Source organism: Corvus cornix, chromosome 26, assembly GCF_000738735.6.
Source record: "Corvus cornix cornix isolate S_Up_H32 chromosome 26, ASM73873v5, whole genome shotgun sequence".
Classification (NCBI taxonomy): domain Eukaryota; kingdom Metazoa; phylum Chordata; class Aves; order Passeriformes; family Corvidae; genus Corvus; species Corvus cornix.
Window position 1 is genome coordinate 3,219,055 of NC_046354.1, and position 16,993 is coordinate 3,236,047.

The window sequence follows — 16,993 nt, forward strand, 5'->3', positions numbered from 1 at the left end:
ACCGCACGGCCGCAGCCGGGAGCATTCCCGGGGCGGGAGGACGAGGGTGGCTCAATCCACCCCGGCGCTGCCTCCAGCCTCCCGAGGGACCCTCCATCCACCCCCGGGGACCCTCCGCCGGGCAGGGCCGGGGCGCAGCCGCCGCCGCAGCCCTTTGAACGGCCCTATCGCTCCCGGCCGCGCCGCCCCGCGCCGCCCCCGCCGTGATGCGGCCCCGGCTCCGCCTCCCCCGCTCCGCCGGCGCTGGGAGCTCCCTTCGCCTGTTTGCCCTTATTTAATTTCGAGTGTGATTTTGCTATTTTTAGCAGCTGGATCCCCTCCAGTAAGGCTAGGAGCTCGCTCCGGTTTTTTTTTTTCCCCCCCTCTCCCCTCCTTTCCCCCCCCTCCCCCTTTTTTTTTTTCCTCTCGTTCCCTGCAAATGATTTTGACCCAGCTTCCTTCCTCCTGGAGCAATTTTTTTTCCTCTCTCTTTATTATTTATATAAATACGCGGGGCCTGGCGGGGCCGGGGATGCGGGGCTGAGCCGCAGCCTCTCTCTTCTCCTTGCAGATCCGCAGTCGCCGCGGGCGGGGGGTCCCTTCGCTCCGCCACACAGACCCGCCGGGAAAAACAAAACCATCAAACCGCCCCCAAAACCCACCCCGAACACCCGGCTCCGGGATCAAGCTGACTGTGAGTGCCACCTTCCTCTTCTTTCTGCTGCGGGGGGCGCGGGGGGCCGGGGCTCTGCTCGCCCTCGCCGCATGCGGGGCACGGTCGGCCCCGGGGTGTCGGGGTTTGCAGGGACGCGGGTGCGCGCGGCTCGCGGTGCCTCGCTTTATTATTGGTATTAATTATTGTTAATAGCAGGGTGATGCACCTGGCGGGCCGCGGCGGAGCGGGGGGCGGGGGGGGGGGGGGCCGGGCGGGGGTCCCTGGTGCCGCTGCTCCCACCGCCGAGCGACTTTGCTCCACTTACTCGGTTGCGGGTGATGCAAACGCCCCGCACGGCGCCCGGGGGCCCGCACGGCCCCGGGACAGCCCTGGGACAGCCCGCGGGGCCGGGACCGTGCAAGGTGCGTGGGGCCGCGGCCGGTGCACGGGCGTGGGAGCGGGACCCGGGCGTGGGGCTGGGGCGGCGTGAGGTGCGTGGGGCCGGTGCGAGGCCAAGCCCGGCTCACGGGGAATGCGCACACGCGGGTCGGGGCGAAGTTGCGGTGCTGGGGCTCAGCTGCCCCCCGGATGGTGCCCCCGCACCCCGCCAGCCCCGCACCCCGCCAGCAGCGCTGGCTCCACGAGGGGTTTTATTACCCCCCCCCCCCCCAGGACAGGGGCTTCACAAAGCCCTGATGGTGCCCTTCCTGCCTCTTTTCTTTCTCCTCCACCTCCCTCCTTCCTTTCCTTTATCACTTCCTTTTATTATGCATCCCAGGAAGGAAGGGGGGGACTTTCCTCAATGGCAGCCCCGGGGGGCCGTTCAGAGCAGCCCCATGGCGGGTCTGTGCTGAGGAGGAGCCCGCACATCCCTCCCGGCCCGCACCCCTGCCCAACAGGCTCTTCAACTTCTGCTCCACGATTCCTTCCCCTCCTCCTTCCCCATCCCTCTGCCAGGAGGTGCGGCTGGGATCCTTCTCCAGCTGCCATCAGGCTGGATTTTCTGGGCGTGAAGAGATTTTTTTTTGTTTGTTTTTGGTTTTTGGTTTTTTTTTTTTTTTTTTTTTGTAAGATCTAAGCCCCCGCCTGTCTCCCCGCTTCTCCTGGGCCAGTTTGTTTAATCTAAGAGTAGGTGGCAGGAGCGGGGGATTTATGGGGTTATCTGCACGGAGCAGCCTAAGCCAGTGCAGGCGGCTGGGAAGGCAGGACCAGGCCCAGGAGCAGCCGGGAGCATCGCTCCGAGGGGACAGGTTGGCCCTTGTGCAACCCAGAGGTGGCTGCTTGACGACGGCCCAGCTCATGCTGTGGAGCAGAGGGAGCAATGGGGCTGGGGGAGGAGAGCCCGGTGGCTCAGCATCCATAGGGATGGAGAGGGGAGCAGGTTTCCTTCCCCCAGCTCCATCAATCGAGAGGCAGATGTGGCCCCTCCACCTCCAAACCGTGCAGAGATGTTCCCCCCCCGGCCGCGGGGAGCCCGGCAGCCCCTGCCCGCGTCCCCCACTGATTCCTCCCTGCCTGGAAAGGTTTCTCCCTCAGCTGCTTCCTCTCCTCCATGGCAACCCAGCTGCTCCCTCCCTCCCTCCCTCCATGGCTCTGATGCGTGTGAGCAGGGCCGGAGCTGCTCCCGCCATGTGCCCAGCATCGTCCCACAGGCTCGGAGCACACCCCGGGCCTGGCAGGTGCTGCCGAGCCTGGGGCATTGCAAGGAGCTGGGGCTGCTCTCGGGAGCAGGGTGTTGGCTGGGAAGGTGCTGGGCTTGGAGAGAAGCATCCCCCATTTCCAGTATCCTCCTCCCAGCCCCCTCTGCCAGAGCAGGGCACGGCACGGAGCCCCCTCAGCTCTGGAGCGCCTGGGGAGGGCTCTGAGGTGCTGGAGGGAAGGGCGGGATGGGCAGGATGGATGGGTGGGATGAGGAGGAATGGATGGGTGGGATGAAGAGGGATGGGTGGGATGTGCACGTGCTTTCCCCAGCACCAACTTCGCAGCAGCTGCTGCTTTCGGGGGGGCGGGGGGAGGACCCAGTGGCACCCCCGTGCCATGGAGGGTTCCCTTGGCATTCCCAGCTGGAGCTGCTGTGTGGGGCCTGGTCCCTCCTCTGGAGGGAGGAGAGCACAGCAGGGTGGGGGCCATGCTGGGCCCATCTGTTTCCAGCTGCAGGAGGGGGCACAGAGCAGCTCGAGGCTGTGCTGCCTCTGACAGAGATTGACTTAAAAAGAGACAAAACCCCATCCCAGGCCGACCAGCAGCCGGCCCTTTGCTGGCCTAAATCTAAACCATGCTTCTTTTTTCTCCTAAGAGACTCCTTGAAGGGCTCTGGGATGCTGTGAGTAATATTTTCGGGGTGTTTACACTACGGCATGGTTTCTGTCTCCCAAAAAAAAAAAAAAAAAAAAAAAAGACTCCGAGGGTGGTTTTTGTTGTTGTTGTTCTGCACTCATGAGTCACTTCCAGAGGGGAGCAGGAGCTGACGCCTGTTTTTTGAAAAGGCTCAGAGGTCTGAGTGTGGCTCCTCAGGCTGCATGTCCTGCCCACACCCTCCCCAGTGAGGCTCAGTGTCCCAGCGGGCTCAGCACCCTCTGCCCCCCCTCGGCTGCTCCAACACCATCAAATAGGGACCAGTTCCTCAAAACTGAGCATTATCACCTCAGAGGTAGGAGGGTGCCTCCATCAGCACACACAGACCGGGCACACAGCCTCGGACCTGCCTCTGTTCCTGCTGGGAAGCCTCACATCGCCACTCTGGGCAGGTGTCCCCAGCATGGCCACGGTCACCCGGCCCCATGTGGGGTCACCAGCAAGCACCAGAGCTGTGGCTGCAATCCTGCCCCTTCCCACCCTTCCTCTCGCCTCCTGGGCTGGGAGCCGGGCATGGAGCCACCCCCACGGCTCTGGAAAAGCAGGTTTTCCCTGTGCCCCTGGGAAGCTGCGAGGTGGAGAGGGGAAGATGGAGCTTTTTCCTTTGTGTGATTGCTCCAAGGGCAAGGGAGAGCTGCCCAGCCCTTTGGGACGTGCACAGGGGAGGTGACAACGCAGTGTCCCCCGGTCAAGTGCAAGGCAGTGCCTGTCCCTAATCCCAGCGAGGTGGCCGGACTGGAGCAGGGGTGCAGCACCCACCCTGGGTGCAGCAGTGCAGAGGGTGGGGTGGAGAGCAGGACTGTGGGACCCTGAACCCTGCTCCAGGGCCCTGGCACCCCCCTGGGGACACCCAAGGTCCCCAGTGCCACCACTCACCCTGTCTCAACTCACCAGTGCCAGCATCTGGGATTTCAGATTAAATCAGGAGCCACTCTCCTCTTTCTGAGGAAAGGGGCTGGGCTCTGCAGGACGGGCTGGCCAAGCTGCTGCTCCCCAAACGCCTGGGGGGACCCCGGGAGCTGCCTGAGCACTGGGCACTGCCTGGTTCCGCAGGGTGGCCGTGCCATGGGCTTGGGGCACTGCCCTGCAGCCAGTGCATTTTGCTCCCCAGCCAGTGCCAGGAGGATCCAGGGGGCATCTCCCCTGCCCCAGGGTGAGGGCTAGGGGGTGGCATGGGGAGCCAGAGCCGTGGCTGACTGACCTTCCTCTCTCCTACTCCTCTTCACTGCTGCTGGGACAGACGATGAGTGAATCCAGTGCCAAATCCAGCCAGCCCCTGGCCTCCAAAGGGGAGAAAGACGTGTCAGAGAAGAGGGGCCGAGGGCGGCCCAGGAAGAAGCCGCAGGTACGCGGGGAAGGAAGGGCTGGGCAGCTGTGAGGAAGGGGGGGCTGGACACCCCCAGGGTATGGGGCAGTAGGAAACCCCCCCACACCTACACCCCTAGGCTGGGGACACCCCCAGTGCAGCCCCGTTACCCCTTTGGGCAGGGCCTTCCCAGGCTCACCAGCAGCAAGACCCTCCTGGGGGGCTCCAGAGCCCTCCCAGCTCTGCAGCACCCCAGAACTCCTGGTCCCGGCTGGGGGCTCTGCTGCCCCTCCCCAGGCCCTGCTGAACCCGCCTTTGCAGACGGGCTAATTAAAGCCCCATTAGCAAAAGCTGCTCAGAGAGATAAGATGCTGCTGGAGCCTTTATAGTACCAAACCCCGCTCAGCCCCCCCGAGGCAGGTGGGGCTTGTGCACATCGTTTTCCTGCAGAAAAGGTGATTTGTGGCTTCCCTGACACTTCCTCTGCTGCGGCACCAGCAGCAAGCGGGGTCTGGGCTGAAGGGCTGTGGGGACCGTCCAGCTGAGCTGAGTGGGTGATGCTGGGGGTGGAAAAGGTCACGTATGCCCGGCTGAAGGACACACAGGAGCCTGTGCCTGGCGTCTGACCGCCAATCCCAGTGTGACCAGTGCTCCCAGTACCACATGCAAGAGCATCTCTGCCCTGGCAGGGTCTGCTGGGGACAATGGGACTCCCAGGCTGGAGCATCCCGGGGTGCACTGGAAGCCACCCTGGGCATGCAACCCCCTCTGCTCTCCCTCCAGCAGGAGCCCAGTGAGGCCCCGACCCCCAAGAGACCCCGTGGACGGCCGAAGGGCAGTAAAAACAAGGCCACCCCAAAGGGCAGGGTAGGTACCCGGGGATGGGGCTGCTGCAGCTGGGTGCTGGTACCACAGGTCCGGTTTGAGCTCAATTATGGACAATTCCGGGCAGATCTGTCTCAGAGGTGGGGATGGGGGGGAATCTGGCCCAGGGAGGGTGGGGGGAGTCACAGGCCGTGTGTGTCAGCACCAGGACACCCGAGATAAACCTGTTTGCAAAACACGCGACTCACATCCTGTACCACCTCGTGACTCACGGGGCATCCCGGGGCCGGGGGGTCGGGGGGCTGGCAGCAGCACCCCAGGAGATGCCACTGGGGTGATGAATCCGGCAGTCACGGGTGGGAGGAAGGGGATCACCACCCACCCCCACCAGCATCCTGGGGACAGCCTGACCAAAATGCCTTTTTTTGCTGTCCTGGCTCAGAAAGCTGCAGTCACACCAGGGAGGAAACCTCGAGGGCGACCCAAAAAATCGGTAAGCGGGCTTTTCCCTTCCCCATCCACCCTGGCAGGGCACTGGGCACTTCAGGGGTGCAGCAGCTCCCCAGAGAGCCCCATCAGTGCAGGGTGGATGTTGTCGGGTTGTAGGAGCACAGAACAGTTGAGCGAGTAGGACACGGCACTGGGTGGGCTCTGAACTCCTGAGGGCTGGGGGTCTGAGGAGTCCTGGCCCCCCCATCTCCCAGTGGGCCCAAGAGCGGCGTTGGGTGGCTGGTCCTGCCCTGGGGACACGCTGGCACAGCCTGCCCGGGTCCCTGCACGGCGCTCCTGCAGCCTGCGGGCGCAGCCGCCCCCTCTCTTCCCTGAGCTTTCCCTCCCCCATTCCATTTTTTTCTCCTTTCCCCCTCAGTTCGCAGCTCAGGCGTGTGCCAGGTACCCGGGCGGTTTCATCTCCCTTCCCTGCCTGTCCCAGATTTTGCTCCTCCTTTTCCCACTGAAATTCCTTGCGGAGCCGAGGGGTTGAGACCAGCCGGTGCTGCAAACCCGGGCTCGCGTCCTGGGGTCTCCTGTGCCGGAGCCACAGTGCCAGGGGTTGTTTGGGGACCCAGGGCGGGCAGCCAGCGGCGGGGGGCGGGGGGTGGGTGTGGGAGGAGCCTGTCCTGTGCCAGCGGGGCCGTGCCGGGGACACGATGTCCCGCTCTGGCAGGCGCGGTGGCGTTTTTGTGAATGAAGCGGGAGGAAGCGGGGGCCGGTGTGACTCAGGCTCACTCAGCCCTGAGTCACCGCCGCGTGCGGGGTCACGGCCGCCCACCCCGGCGTGGGGGCTGGACAGGGACACCCGGGGCTGGACACGGACAGGCTGCCACCACCCCCCGGTGGCCACTAGGGACCGCGGACCCGCACTCAGAGGTGCTGCGCACCCAGGGTGTGTGGTCTCCCCTCCTCACTGCGAGCCCACCCGGAGGGCTTCTCACCTGGGATTTAATCCCCAAGCTGGAGCCAGGGCCAGTCCTTTAATCCAGGAGGGTGCCGTGCCTCAGTTTGCCTCGTCGCACAAGGGGTGCGATGTGCCTGGTCAGCCCTTCGTCCAGGGGCAGTGGAGTGGGGCTGCACTCCCTGACGCCCCCGGCCACGCTCCCTTGCCTTGCAGCAGCAGGACGAGGAGGAGGTGAACATTTCCCAGGAGTCATCCGAGGAGGAGCAGTGACACCTCCCGAACCGGCGCTACCTCATCGCCCGACAGCCCCGCGGCGGCCGGGGGAGAGGGACGGGGAGAGACCCACGGTGCCGCCCTGGCTTCCTCCTCCTCCTCCCTCCTCCGCTCCCTCCTCACCCTCAGACAACGGCAGCACTGGAAAATGGCCCAACCCGGGCGGTCCCCGCAGCCCCCGCCCGGGAGGGGCACCTGGCCCAGCTCCCCCTCCCCAGCCCCGGGGTTCAGGGTAGCCCCACTGGAAAGGGGGGTCGTGGCAGAGAGCCGGGGCTGGCACCCCCCACCTTCGCTGCCCCCCATGCAGTGATCTCGCCCCGCCAAAGTGGGTGCTGGCTGCCCCCCCCCAGCACTGGGCTCTGCCCTGGGGCCTCTGCAGGGAAGAGATGGGGGGGCAGTGAATGTGAGACCCCCCCCAAATGCATTAGACCTTTGCTCTGGCCTGCTGCTACCCTGGGCAACCCCGCTTGTCCCCCCAGTCCGGGGTGACTGCACTGTGTGCGGGAGCAGCTCCCGCGGCGCTGCCGGGGCCCGGTGCCCATCCCTGGGGTGCCAGTCCCCGAGGGTGCCAGTCCCCAGGGGTGCCCGAGCAGGGCTGGCTCTGGGCAGCCCTTTCCTCATAGGTTCTGGTATATATATATATTTTTTTTTAGTACTTTTTTTCCTTTCATTCACAACTACCTCTGGATATTTAAGTTCCACTCTCTGAACTCACAGATGTGCTGCTGCGCTGCCGGGGCACCGTGGGCTCGGTGGTTCCTGTTTTCGGGGTGTTGCTGGGGGCCGTGGGGTGTTTTTTTTTTCTCCCTCCCCTTTTTTTTGGGCTTCATTTTTCTTTTTTTTTTTTTAAATTTTGAGGTCTAGTTTGCTCTGCTGCTTCAAGGGATCGAGGCTGGCAGGGGAGAGGGGAGGGGGGACCATGGGATGCTCCCCCCGCCCCTCTGCCCCGGCACGACGGCTGCAGCGGGACCGGAGGTCGGTGCCAGGCGGCCCCGGCAGGAGAGAATCGGGGTTTGGTTTGGGGTTTTTTTTTGGTTCACTGTTAACGACCTTTTGGGTTCCTATTTGCAGTTACTTGAATAAAACATTTTATGGATGTTTGTGACGCCTCTGTCCTGGCTGGGTGGGGCAGGAGTGGCTGCTCCCAGGCCATCTCCTCCACAGGGACATCTGTGCTGGTGGCAGCCACCAGCCATCCACGGAGATGAGCTGCTGATGGAAACACAAACAGGCAAAGCCCTGCTGTCCCCCAAACTCCCGCCCGAGGCCGGGAACCCCCAGCCCCACACGGAGCCTCGGGGCCAAGGCAGAGACACGTTTATTTACCCCATTTTCCCCCAGGCATCCCATCCCGGCACAGCCTGCTGCTCTCTGCCAGTCTGCCAGCCCCAGTGGGCCCTCCCGGAGCTTTCCAAGGGGCTGCTGGAGCAGTTCAAGCAAAAAAAGAAAAATGGCAAAACCAGGCACTGAGGTGGGAGATGTCCCATCCGGGTCAGTGCTCAGATGTGGGGGCAGCGGCTGTGGCATCGTGGCACCACCGCGGGCACATCGTGCCTGTTCAGTGCTGACAGTGTCCTCCCTTCCCTCCCGCGGGCAGGATCCGGTCCCGGTGCTCCAGGCAGCGTCAGGCCCTCCAGTCCCTGCGCGGGGGCCGAGGGGGCGAGGGTCCCCCCCAGGCGGGCACCACCTGCAACACAGAGGGGCACACCTGCAGCCCAGGGCATCACGGCGGGTGGGGGAGGCACCGCCCCTGCAACCCAACCCTCCCAAAAACCTCTGGATTACACCCAAAGCCTGACTCCTTCCAGGCCTGACTCAACGTTCTTGGAGGTCTTTCCCAGCCTTAATGATTCCACGATTCCCACAGCTCCCCTCGGGACAGGCACCTCACTTGCTGTTGCTTCAGTTTTTTATGGAAAAACGGGAAAAATGCCAACTCCCACCACAGCGACCCACCTGAGCCTCCTCAGCCTCCACCAGCAGCTCCTGCTCCGACTCGGGCGGCTCCTCAGCCGGGTCGTAGCTGTACATGGGCAGCAGCCGGTGCCGCAGCCGGTCGGACCTGGCGGGGGTCGGTGGTGAGCGCTGACCCCGCAGCCCGCCAAGGCCCCCAGCCCCGCGGCCCCCGCTCACCTGCGCTTCTTCTTGACGTACATCACCTGCGGGGAAAGGCGTCAGCGGCGCGGGGCTCGGCGCTGGGCTCGGTGCCCCCCGGTCCCCCCCGCCCGCCCACCCACTCACCGCGGCCAGGAGGGCGCCGAGGAGGGTGAGGAGGAGGAAGGGCCCCAGCACGGAGCCCACCAGCGAGTCGCCGGCCGCGCCCGGGGCCGTGGGGGCCGTGGTGTTGCTCATGGCCCAGCGCCGGCTCCTGCCCGCATGGGGACGCGCGTGTCCGGCCCCACGGACGGGAGCCCTGCAACCCACAGCCGGCCTTGGGAATGACCCCCTGTCCGGGAATGACCCTCCCACCCCGGGAATTCACCGTCCGGGAATGACCAGCGCTCAGGTAATAACCCACATCCCGCCCGGTAATAACCAATACCCGGTAATGATCCCCCGCCCGGTAACAACACCCCTGGAGGGGCTCACCCCGCACCCCCCTTCCTGCAGAGCTGGGGCTGGGGGGGGCTCCGCCTCCACCAGCGGGAGATCCGGCGGGACCCCCGCACTGGGCTCTGCCCGGGACACCCCGGACCGCCGACCCCCACCCCAATTCCCCCCCTCTTCCCCCTCGTCCAGTTCGGGATCCCCCGGGCTCTCCCCTCCCCCCCCGCCCCCCCACTCCGGGGATCCCCGCGCGCGCCACGCCTCGCCCCGCCCACCTGCGCGCGCCGCCCGCACCCGGAACCCATGCGGCGCGTGACAAGCGCGGGGCGGGGCCGAGCGCGCGCAGAAGGGGGCGGGGCGAGGGGGCGGGGCTTGGGGCGGGGGTGGTGGCGGAGCGCGGCCGGCAGGGGGCAGCAAAGACGGGGCGGGAAACGCGTGAGGGGAGAAAAGGGAAAAGGGCGAAGAAACGCGGGGAAAACGGAATAACGAGGGACCGGCAGAGGGAGGAAGGGAAAAAACGGGGGAAAAAACGGGTAAAAAGAAGAAAAGACCCCTGGAGGGGGGGCACAAGGAAAGGCGAGCAGAGCGGTGGGCGGGCAGATGGAGGGAGGGAGGGGGGAGTTGCACATCTGGCCAGGTGAGTGCACAGCTGGGGGTGTGGGCGGGAGAAGAGACAGAGGGGATGCATGGATGGATGGACGGATGGACGGAGGGATGGAGATGCAGGTGTGGTGTGGTGTGAGACAACCGACCCGCGGGGCTGGGGCTGGCGGGGCTCCCAGGGGTGCCAGGAACACGGGCAGGGTCATCCACATCGGGGGCTGCTGTGGGTCCCTGGCCAGGGGCTCCTGCTGTGGCCGCTCTCCCCCAGGCTGGACCCAGGGGCTGCGATGGTGCCAGCGGTGTCACCCACGGTGCTGGCAGAGCCCCAGCCCTGATCCTGGCCACAGGGCTAATCCGCTTTGCCCACAGGGACCAGATGGTCCCGCTAAGTGGGTCAGGCAGGAGCGGGGGACACCAGGGAGCATCGGGTCCTGCTGCACTTCCCAACAGCTACAAAAAACAGTCATCAAGAGGAATGAGGTGAACGAGGAGCCTAGACATGGCAGAGTTGGGGGGACACAGCCCCCGGACTGGCAGCGGGCCAGGGCTCAGCCACTCCAGAGCCTCCTGAGCTGGTGGGGAAGAGCAGCTCCTGGTCTGCAGCCTCTGGGATGAACTTGCCCATGGCACAGATGGTTTCACCCTGCCTGCACCCTGCCTGCACCCTGCCCATACGCCTGCCTGCACCCTGCCTGTACCCTGCCTGCACCCCTGCCTGCACCCCTGCCTGCACCCCTGCCTGTACCCTGCCTGCACCCTGCCTGCACCCTGCCTGTACCCTGCCTGCACCCCTGCCTGCACCCCTGCCTGCACCCCTGCCTGCACCCTGCCTGCACCCCTGCCTGTACCCTGCCTGCACCCCTGCCTGTACCCTGCCTGCACCCTGCCTGCACCCCTGCCTGCACCCTGCCTGCACCCCTGCCTGCACCCCCTGCCTGTACCCTGCCTGTACCCTGCCTGTACCCTGCCTGCACCCCTGCCTGCACCCTGCCTGTACCCTGCTTGCACCCCTGCCTGCACCCCTGCCTGTACCCTGCCTGCACCCTGCCTGCACCCCTGCCTGTACCCTGCCTGCACCCCTGCCTGTACCCTGCCCATACCCCTGCCTGCACTGCTGCCTGCACCCTGCCCATACCCCTGCCTGTACCCTGCCTCCACCTCTGCCTGTACCCTGCCTATACCACTGCCCATACCACTGCCTAAACCACTGCCTGTACCAGTCCCTGCACTGCTGCCCTCACCCCCTGCCCAGCCCATGCAGGGTTATTTTCTCCTCTCCAGCCCAGAAAAGGGCACCAGCTGTCCTGAGAGTGGCTGACAGCTGCTGTTCCCAGTGTCCTGTTGTCCCCAGGGGTCCCGCTGGCCCCACTAGCCCACACTGACCCCACTCTCTCCAGCAGTGGCACTGGTCTCATTGTCTGTGTTGACTCACCCTGCCCCAGGCACCCTTCCCAAACCAGCCCCAGCCCCCTGTTCACCACTGCAATGGGGGAACCACAGAGTGGGACAGGACCCCCAGCCCCCCAGCCCAGCACTGACACTTCAGGGGCCTTCCATGCTGCCACCATCCACCGCTGCCCATCCCCTCCCAGCTGAACCCTGCTGTGCCATGGCTAAAAATAAATCCATCAATTTCTAGGAAAGCTCCTTGGAGAGCATGAGCGAGTGGAAGCACATGGCCAGGAGGAGCATGCGTGGTCCAGGGGAAGCAGCATCCTTGGGAGCAGACCAGGGGCACCAAGCCCCTCCACATGGCCAGAGCCAGTCCAGGACACCTGCAGCATCCCCAGCTCCCACGTGAACATCTTTTTCCCAATCCACTGCTTCCCAGAGCATCCAGATGAGGGAAAAAGGGGAGTCAAGGCTGGGGCAGCGCAGGACCTGCTCATCCCTGGAGAAATCTCCCCCTTGCTTACCCTGGTGTGGGGGAGGATGTCGGGGGGGCTGAAGGCAGCATTGTCACCCATCCTGGGGACAAGAAACCTTTGTGATCAGGGTGGAAGGGGCGTCAGCCAGGGGGGCAAAGCTGGAATAGCAACACGGGGTATCTATTTCTTCCCCAAACCCCTCTGTGAGACATCAGCCCCCTCCCCTGCACTGCTTGGCCCCCAGCACATAACTGGGGACAGCTTTGCTGAGCTGCTAAGCTCCCGTTTAAGCAGCTGAGAGCAAGTGGCCGGATTTCCAGCCAGCGCATCCCTCCGGCTGCTCATTCGGCCAGAAATGCCGGGGTGGGGGCCGGGTGCCGCCGTCCCCGCGGGGGCACAGCCGCCCCGGCTCTGCCTCGCCGCTCGCCCGCTCAGGCATTAACGCCGCCGTCAGCACAGATTAATTCTGCCCTGGGCTCCGCACCACAGCTGCAACACGAGGCTCTTGTGCGCCAGCCCCCGTGTTTTCTGCAGGAGGAGCCTGGTCACATCCAGATCCCAAAAGGAATGTGCAAAGGCTCGCTTAGGGATGGGTCTCCACACCAGGACACGTTTGCTTGGCAGGGAAGTGCGGGAGCTCACCTTTCTGTGGCCGGGCTGGCAGTGCCAGCGGCACCACGCATGGCCTGGGGTGCTGGTGCTCTCCGTGCGGGCTCCTCCCGGCCTCTCACACAGCAAGGGGCTACTCCCACGGGAAGAGCTCTCAGGAAGGATTTTGTGAAATAGTTGGAAGCACATTCAGAGGCTCCACGAGGCTCTCTCCTTAAAATGCCCCTTTTATTGCAGGGTGCCTGCCCCATCAGCGAACCCATCTCAACACCAGGCTGTTGGTGACATCTGTCCAGTTCCTCTTCCAGGCTGTGACTGTCCCAGGCCACTGCAGGGAGGGCTTTCTCCTTGGGTGACACTGTTGCCCAATCTCTGAGTTCATGTACGAAGGGACCAGAGCTGGGACAAAGAGACCAGGCAGGAGGCAGAGCCGTGTGAAATACTGGCGTGTTTATTGGTTGGCACTAGATTACAGCCCACACTCTCGGCAAACTGGCATCCACCAATTTAATTTTTTCAGTTTTTCACTCTTTTAAAGACAGTGACAGCCTCCCCCTTGCACACAACTCAAAAGAGGAAACCCCTCGTGACAGGACCCCGCCGCACCACCCGGCTCCACACAAGGAGAGCCCTCCGGCCTTTCTGGAGACACTGTGGATGAAAGGTCAGAATCACATGGGATGTCCTGCACCTGCCAGCCAGGACCGAGCAGGAGAACATCTGCATTATCCAGAGGTTCCAACTGAGATGGATCCCCAAAGGAAACAGAACGTGTTTTCTACTTCACACGTGTGACTTTGAACAAAGGTGGTGTAAGAACACATCGGTGAGAAAGAGAAAAGAGCATCTATTGCAATGCTCCATTTCCAAAGGGCCTTTGCTGTTGCAAAGTGTTTCTGCCAACTATTTAATTTGTTGTAACCCTCCCATGCGAAGTTCACCAGGAGATTAGAAACACCAAGTGCTGGAGGGAGGAACAGAGATCTGCAGCCAAGAAAATAAACCCAAACAGATTATAGGAATTACAAGTACAAAACCATCTTGAATTCACAGAGAATTGAGTATTTCACTTGCAACTTATGAAAATTACTGAAAATATCAGGCCTTTTTAAATCCTAATAAAACAGCAAGTTTGTTCTCTCCATCAGTTTTCCTTCTGCAAACTTGCTGACACTTCCCTGGGAAAGCCAAGTGGCAGGAGTGGCACAAGAACCTCCATGAGACATCCCAGCTGACCCCAGCACATCCCAGCTGACCCCACCACATCCCAGCTGACCCCACCATCGCATGGACCACAGCACCCAGGGATCCCTCACCAGGCTCTGTGGTTGCCATCGGCCCCCACCCCAGGCTGGACATTTCGATGACTTGGATCAGTACCTGGAAGGGCTCCGAACTCGTTTTCCCTTGCACCTGGGTCAGTTCCACCCTCAGTTGTGGGGGTGAGGTCAAAGGTACCAGCTCAGACACAAACCAGAAACAGTCAAAGCCCTACAGCTCTGACCAACCATGGAGATTCCTTGTTTTGGGGAGGAATGGAGAAGCCTCAGGCAAACACACCCACGGACAGGATGCTGGACAATGGACCCTGGTCATTCATCCCTCAACCAGGGTCTGGGGCCCCGTTCTCCTGATTTGGGGGGGCTGCCAGGAACCCCCCATGTACACAGAGCTCATGGAAGGACTGAGCAGCAAAGGCAAAGTGATCATTCCAGATTTTCTGATTTAATAAATATAAAATAGGACACACAGGAAATTGAACAAACACTCTCACACCTCCCCAGGTTCATTTCTGAGGCAATTCTAGAGCCGATTCATCAAGTATAACATCAAAATTCCCATCTTCCCAAAAAAAAAAAAAAGAAAGAAAAGAAAAAACCCTATGGACTAGCACCAAAGAGAGATTTATAAATCTCTTAAATAAAACTTCAGTCCAGTTCAGTTTCTTTTTCACCAGCTACACCTTTGTTATGCACAGACCCCCTGACACCACCCCCAGCATAGCACTCCAGGATCTCGGCAGCCCAGAGCAGCTGGGTTAGTTCATTCCAAGGTTAGGAAAATGAGGATCACGCCCTGTGTGTGTGTGTCAGGAGCTCAGGGACCAGCTGAGGGGCACTCAAGCCATGAGGTCACCACATCCCTGCAGGGCTGCAGCCACCAGATGATGCCATTACTGAGCAGGAGAATGGAGCCAGGAGGGGAAACCCAGCCTGGGAGCAAGACCAGAGCAGGCACTGCGTCACCCAGAGGGAAAAGCTCCTCACACTGCAACCCTGTCACTGCTTGGGGCAGGTTTGGCTGAAGATACAGCTCCAATCCTCCCCCAGCACCAGCCACAGGCTCCCCTTGGGGGGGTCCAACCCCAAACCAACCCCTCCCCAACGCCCAGTGTCCCCCCCCCCATGCTCTGCACAGGGAGGGATGCTGCATCTGGCTGTGTGAAAGCACAAACATTTGGGATAAAACAGAGAGAACAGGCAGGAAACCTACAGCTCTTGTACAAGTGTTACTTGTTGGACCTGTGCAGCCTCCAGGATTTCATTCTCCGGGAGTGACCCGTGTGCTGCGGAATGCTGAACACAGCTTCTGCATGGAAAAGCTGAGGCAAAGGCCCAAAGCCCCTGCTAGATCCGGGAAGGGAACTGAGGATTCCTGACATTCCCTACTCACATTTTCAGCCAGAATACTTTGTGGCCACACAAGGGAAAAAGCAACACTTGCAGATTCCAATCCCTTTTCGTTTTTCCCTTTACAGAGTTTGCTTTAAGGCACATTCCAGCTCAGGCTGAATGAGTGCTCCACAGGAGAGTAGGGAAGAGCTCACAGCATCCATCTACACAGGAACAGAGCTGGTGGGAAAGCTGATCCTGCCATTCATTCCAGCTCCCACCAAACCCAGCTCCCACCTTGCCCCCAGCACCAGGGCAGACAGCAGGAAGTTTGGGGGGCCCTGATGTGCAGCCCTCAGGCTCTGCTCCCTTCCTCTGCTTATTCCCAGAACACCTCCACCTGGCTGAGCTGGAAGCAGACCAACCTGAGGAGATTGTCACCGTGTCCCCTCCCTGCTGTCACTGCCTCGATCCTTGGGGGTTTTACAGCCCGAAGTTTAATGTGTTTTCAATTTGAAAAAAAATCTTTTTAGTTTGCACAGTGGCTGTTAACTCCAGATCCAGGGAATGTTCTGCCTAATGTTGTACCTGGAGAGGTGAATGCCAATGGCTCAGAATTCCCAGTGCCACGGCAGTTCTGAGCCAGGGTGTGCTGGCCCTGCTGACCATACTGAGTGTGGACAGCTCGGCCAGTGCTGCTGGGAACTGGCAACACTGCCCTGAGATAGGGGAGGCACAGCTGTGACACTGAGGTTCCAACAAACCACTCAAACAATCCATCTTTGGGAAGCCACCAGAGGTACTTTAACATCACTGAATTCCAGATTTCAGGGAGAATGGGTAAAACCCCTCCCTTCTTTCACTCTTCTCTCCCAGGAAAAGGCAGCACCTCCCAGGCCCAGCAGTGGCCCAGCCAGGCAGCACCCACCACACAGCAGGGAAATCCCCCAATCCCCACCTGGGCTTACTCTGAACTGCAAAAGGGTTCTTCCCTTTGAAATGTGCCTTTGAACAACCTCAGTGTGAGCAAAGTCACATCTGAAACCCAAACCCGCCCAACAGCAACCACCTCAGCCAGGTGCTCTGTGGTTCCTGCCACACACAATTTCCAAGCTGCGAATAACCAAAGAACCAAAATCCCTTTTCCACAACAACAAATCCTTGTCTGGGAGACACTCCCCAAAGCCAGAGCCACACAATTCCAGCTCTGCTGAGTTTCATTACACTCAGCTCTCTCTGCAGAGGGACGTCCATCTGCCTCTTAAGTTTTACACATCAGGTAAGACCACCAGAGAGATTTGGAATCTGACAAATCCTCCTGGAAGGATCCAGCAGCACTTGGACACACAGGTATTCCAGGGGTGTCTTCCTTTTCTCCTGCTCCCATGCTGGAGTCACCAAACTGGTGCAGAGTTCCCTTGCCCCTCACTGGTGTAGCAAGAGTGGGGCGTCCTTGGACAATGACCACAGGAATGAAAAGCAGCAAGAGAAGAAGGGACCCCATTAGTGACATCACTGTGCCCCTAAGGAGCTGCAGAGGGACCCCCAGGGCCCAGAGGTGATGAAAAGCAGCAGCCCCTCACCTGTGCCCCACTCATACCCCAAACCAGAATTGCAGATCTGCCATGATGGGGGGACCAAACAACTGCTGCACCTCGCTGGCTGTCTGGGGACATCCTGTGTCATACCCACCTCCCAGCAGTGCCCAGAGAGCACAGCCAGGCTGAGAGCCAGCTAAGAACTGCTCCCATGGGATGCTGAGACACTGCTCCACATAAGGTTCAGGCCAGCTGAGGTTAAGAATCCCGCTATCCATCGCTACCAGCTCGGAACAGCACCAGTTCTAGCACGGCTGGGAGCCCCAGGCTCATCCCCTGGGATTCGGCACACTCAGGACAGTGGCCCCAGCAGTGAGACTGAGCAGCACCGTCCGGGCTGCAGAACCAGAGCCATGCTCCCAGCAGC

At 61.6% G+C, this 16,993-nt stretch overlaps 2 protein-coding genes and 1 long non-coding RNA gene across 5 annotated transcripts; 2 read left to right on the forward strand and 1 right to left on the reverse strand.

The window, feature by feature from the left end:
• Positions 1-210: 210 nt before the first annotated feature.
• Positions 211-7,890, forward strand: HMGA1 (high mobility group AT-hook 1). 3 transcript variants are annotated; one of them, XM_039565061.1, is made up of 6 exons: positions 211-322; positions 551-673; positions 4,230-4,334; positions 5,079-5,162; positions 5,563-5,613; positions 7,648-7,890. In XM_039565061.1, exons 3-6 carry the CDS (start codon positions 4,233-4,235, stop codon positions 7,651-7,653), a joined length of 243 nt encoding a protein of 80 aa, XP_039420995.1. In that variant the 5' UTR covers positions 211-322; positions 551-673; positions 4,230-4,232; the 3' UTR covers positions 7,654-7,890. The 3 variants fall into 3 exon arrangements, with proteins under 3 accessions (XP_039420995.1, XP_039420994.1, XP_039420993.1); XM_039565060.1 differs by lacking the exon at positions 7,648-7,890 and adding an exon at positions 6,730-7,641 and having other exon boundaries at positions 5,082-5,162; XM_039565059.1 differs by lacking the exon at positions 7,648-7,890 and adding an exon at positions 6,730-7,641 and having other exon boundaries at positions 212-322.
• Positions 7,891-8,032: 142 nt separating this feature from the next.
• On the reverse strand, positions 8,033-9,490 carry SMIM29 (small integral membrane protein 29). Its single transcript, XM_039565058.1, has 4 exons — positions 9,031-9,490; positions 8,923-8,948; positions 8,746-8,851; positions 8,033-8,476 (listed from the first exon to the last, which is right to left on the reverse strand). Exons 1-4 carry the CDS (start codon positions 9,139-9,141, stop codon positions 8,414-8,416), a joined length of 306 nt encoding a protein of 101 aa, XP_039420992.1. The 5' UTR covers positions 9,142-9,490; the 3' UTR covers positions 8,033-8,413.
• LOC120411259 lies at positions 9,211-14,294 on the forward strand. The gene is made up of 2 exons (XR_005603642.1): positions 9,211-9,295; positions 12,654-14,294. It is a non-coding gene; the product is annotated as an uncharacterized LOC120411259 (long non-coding RNA).
• Positions 14,295-16,993: the final 2,699 nt, after the last annotated feature.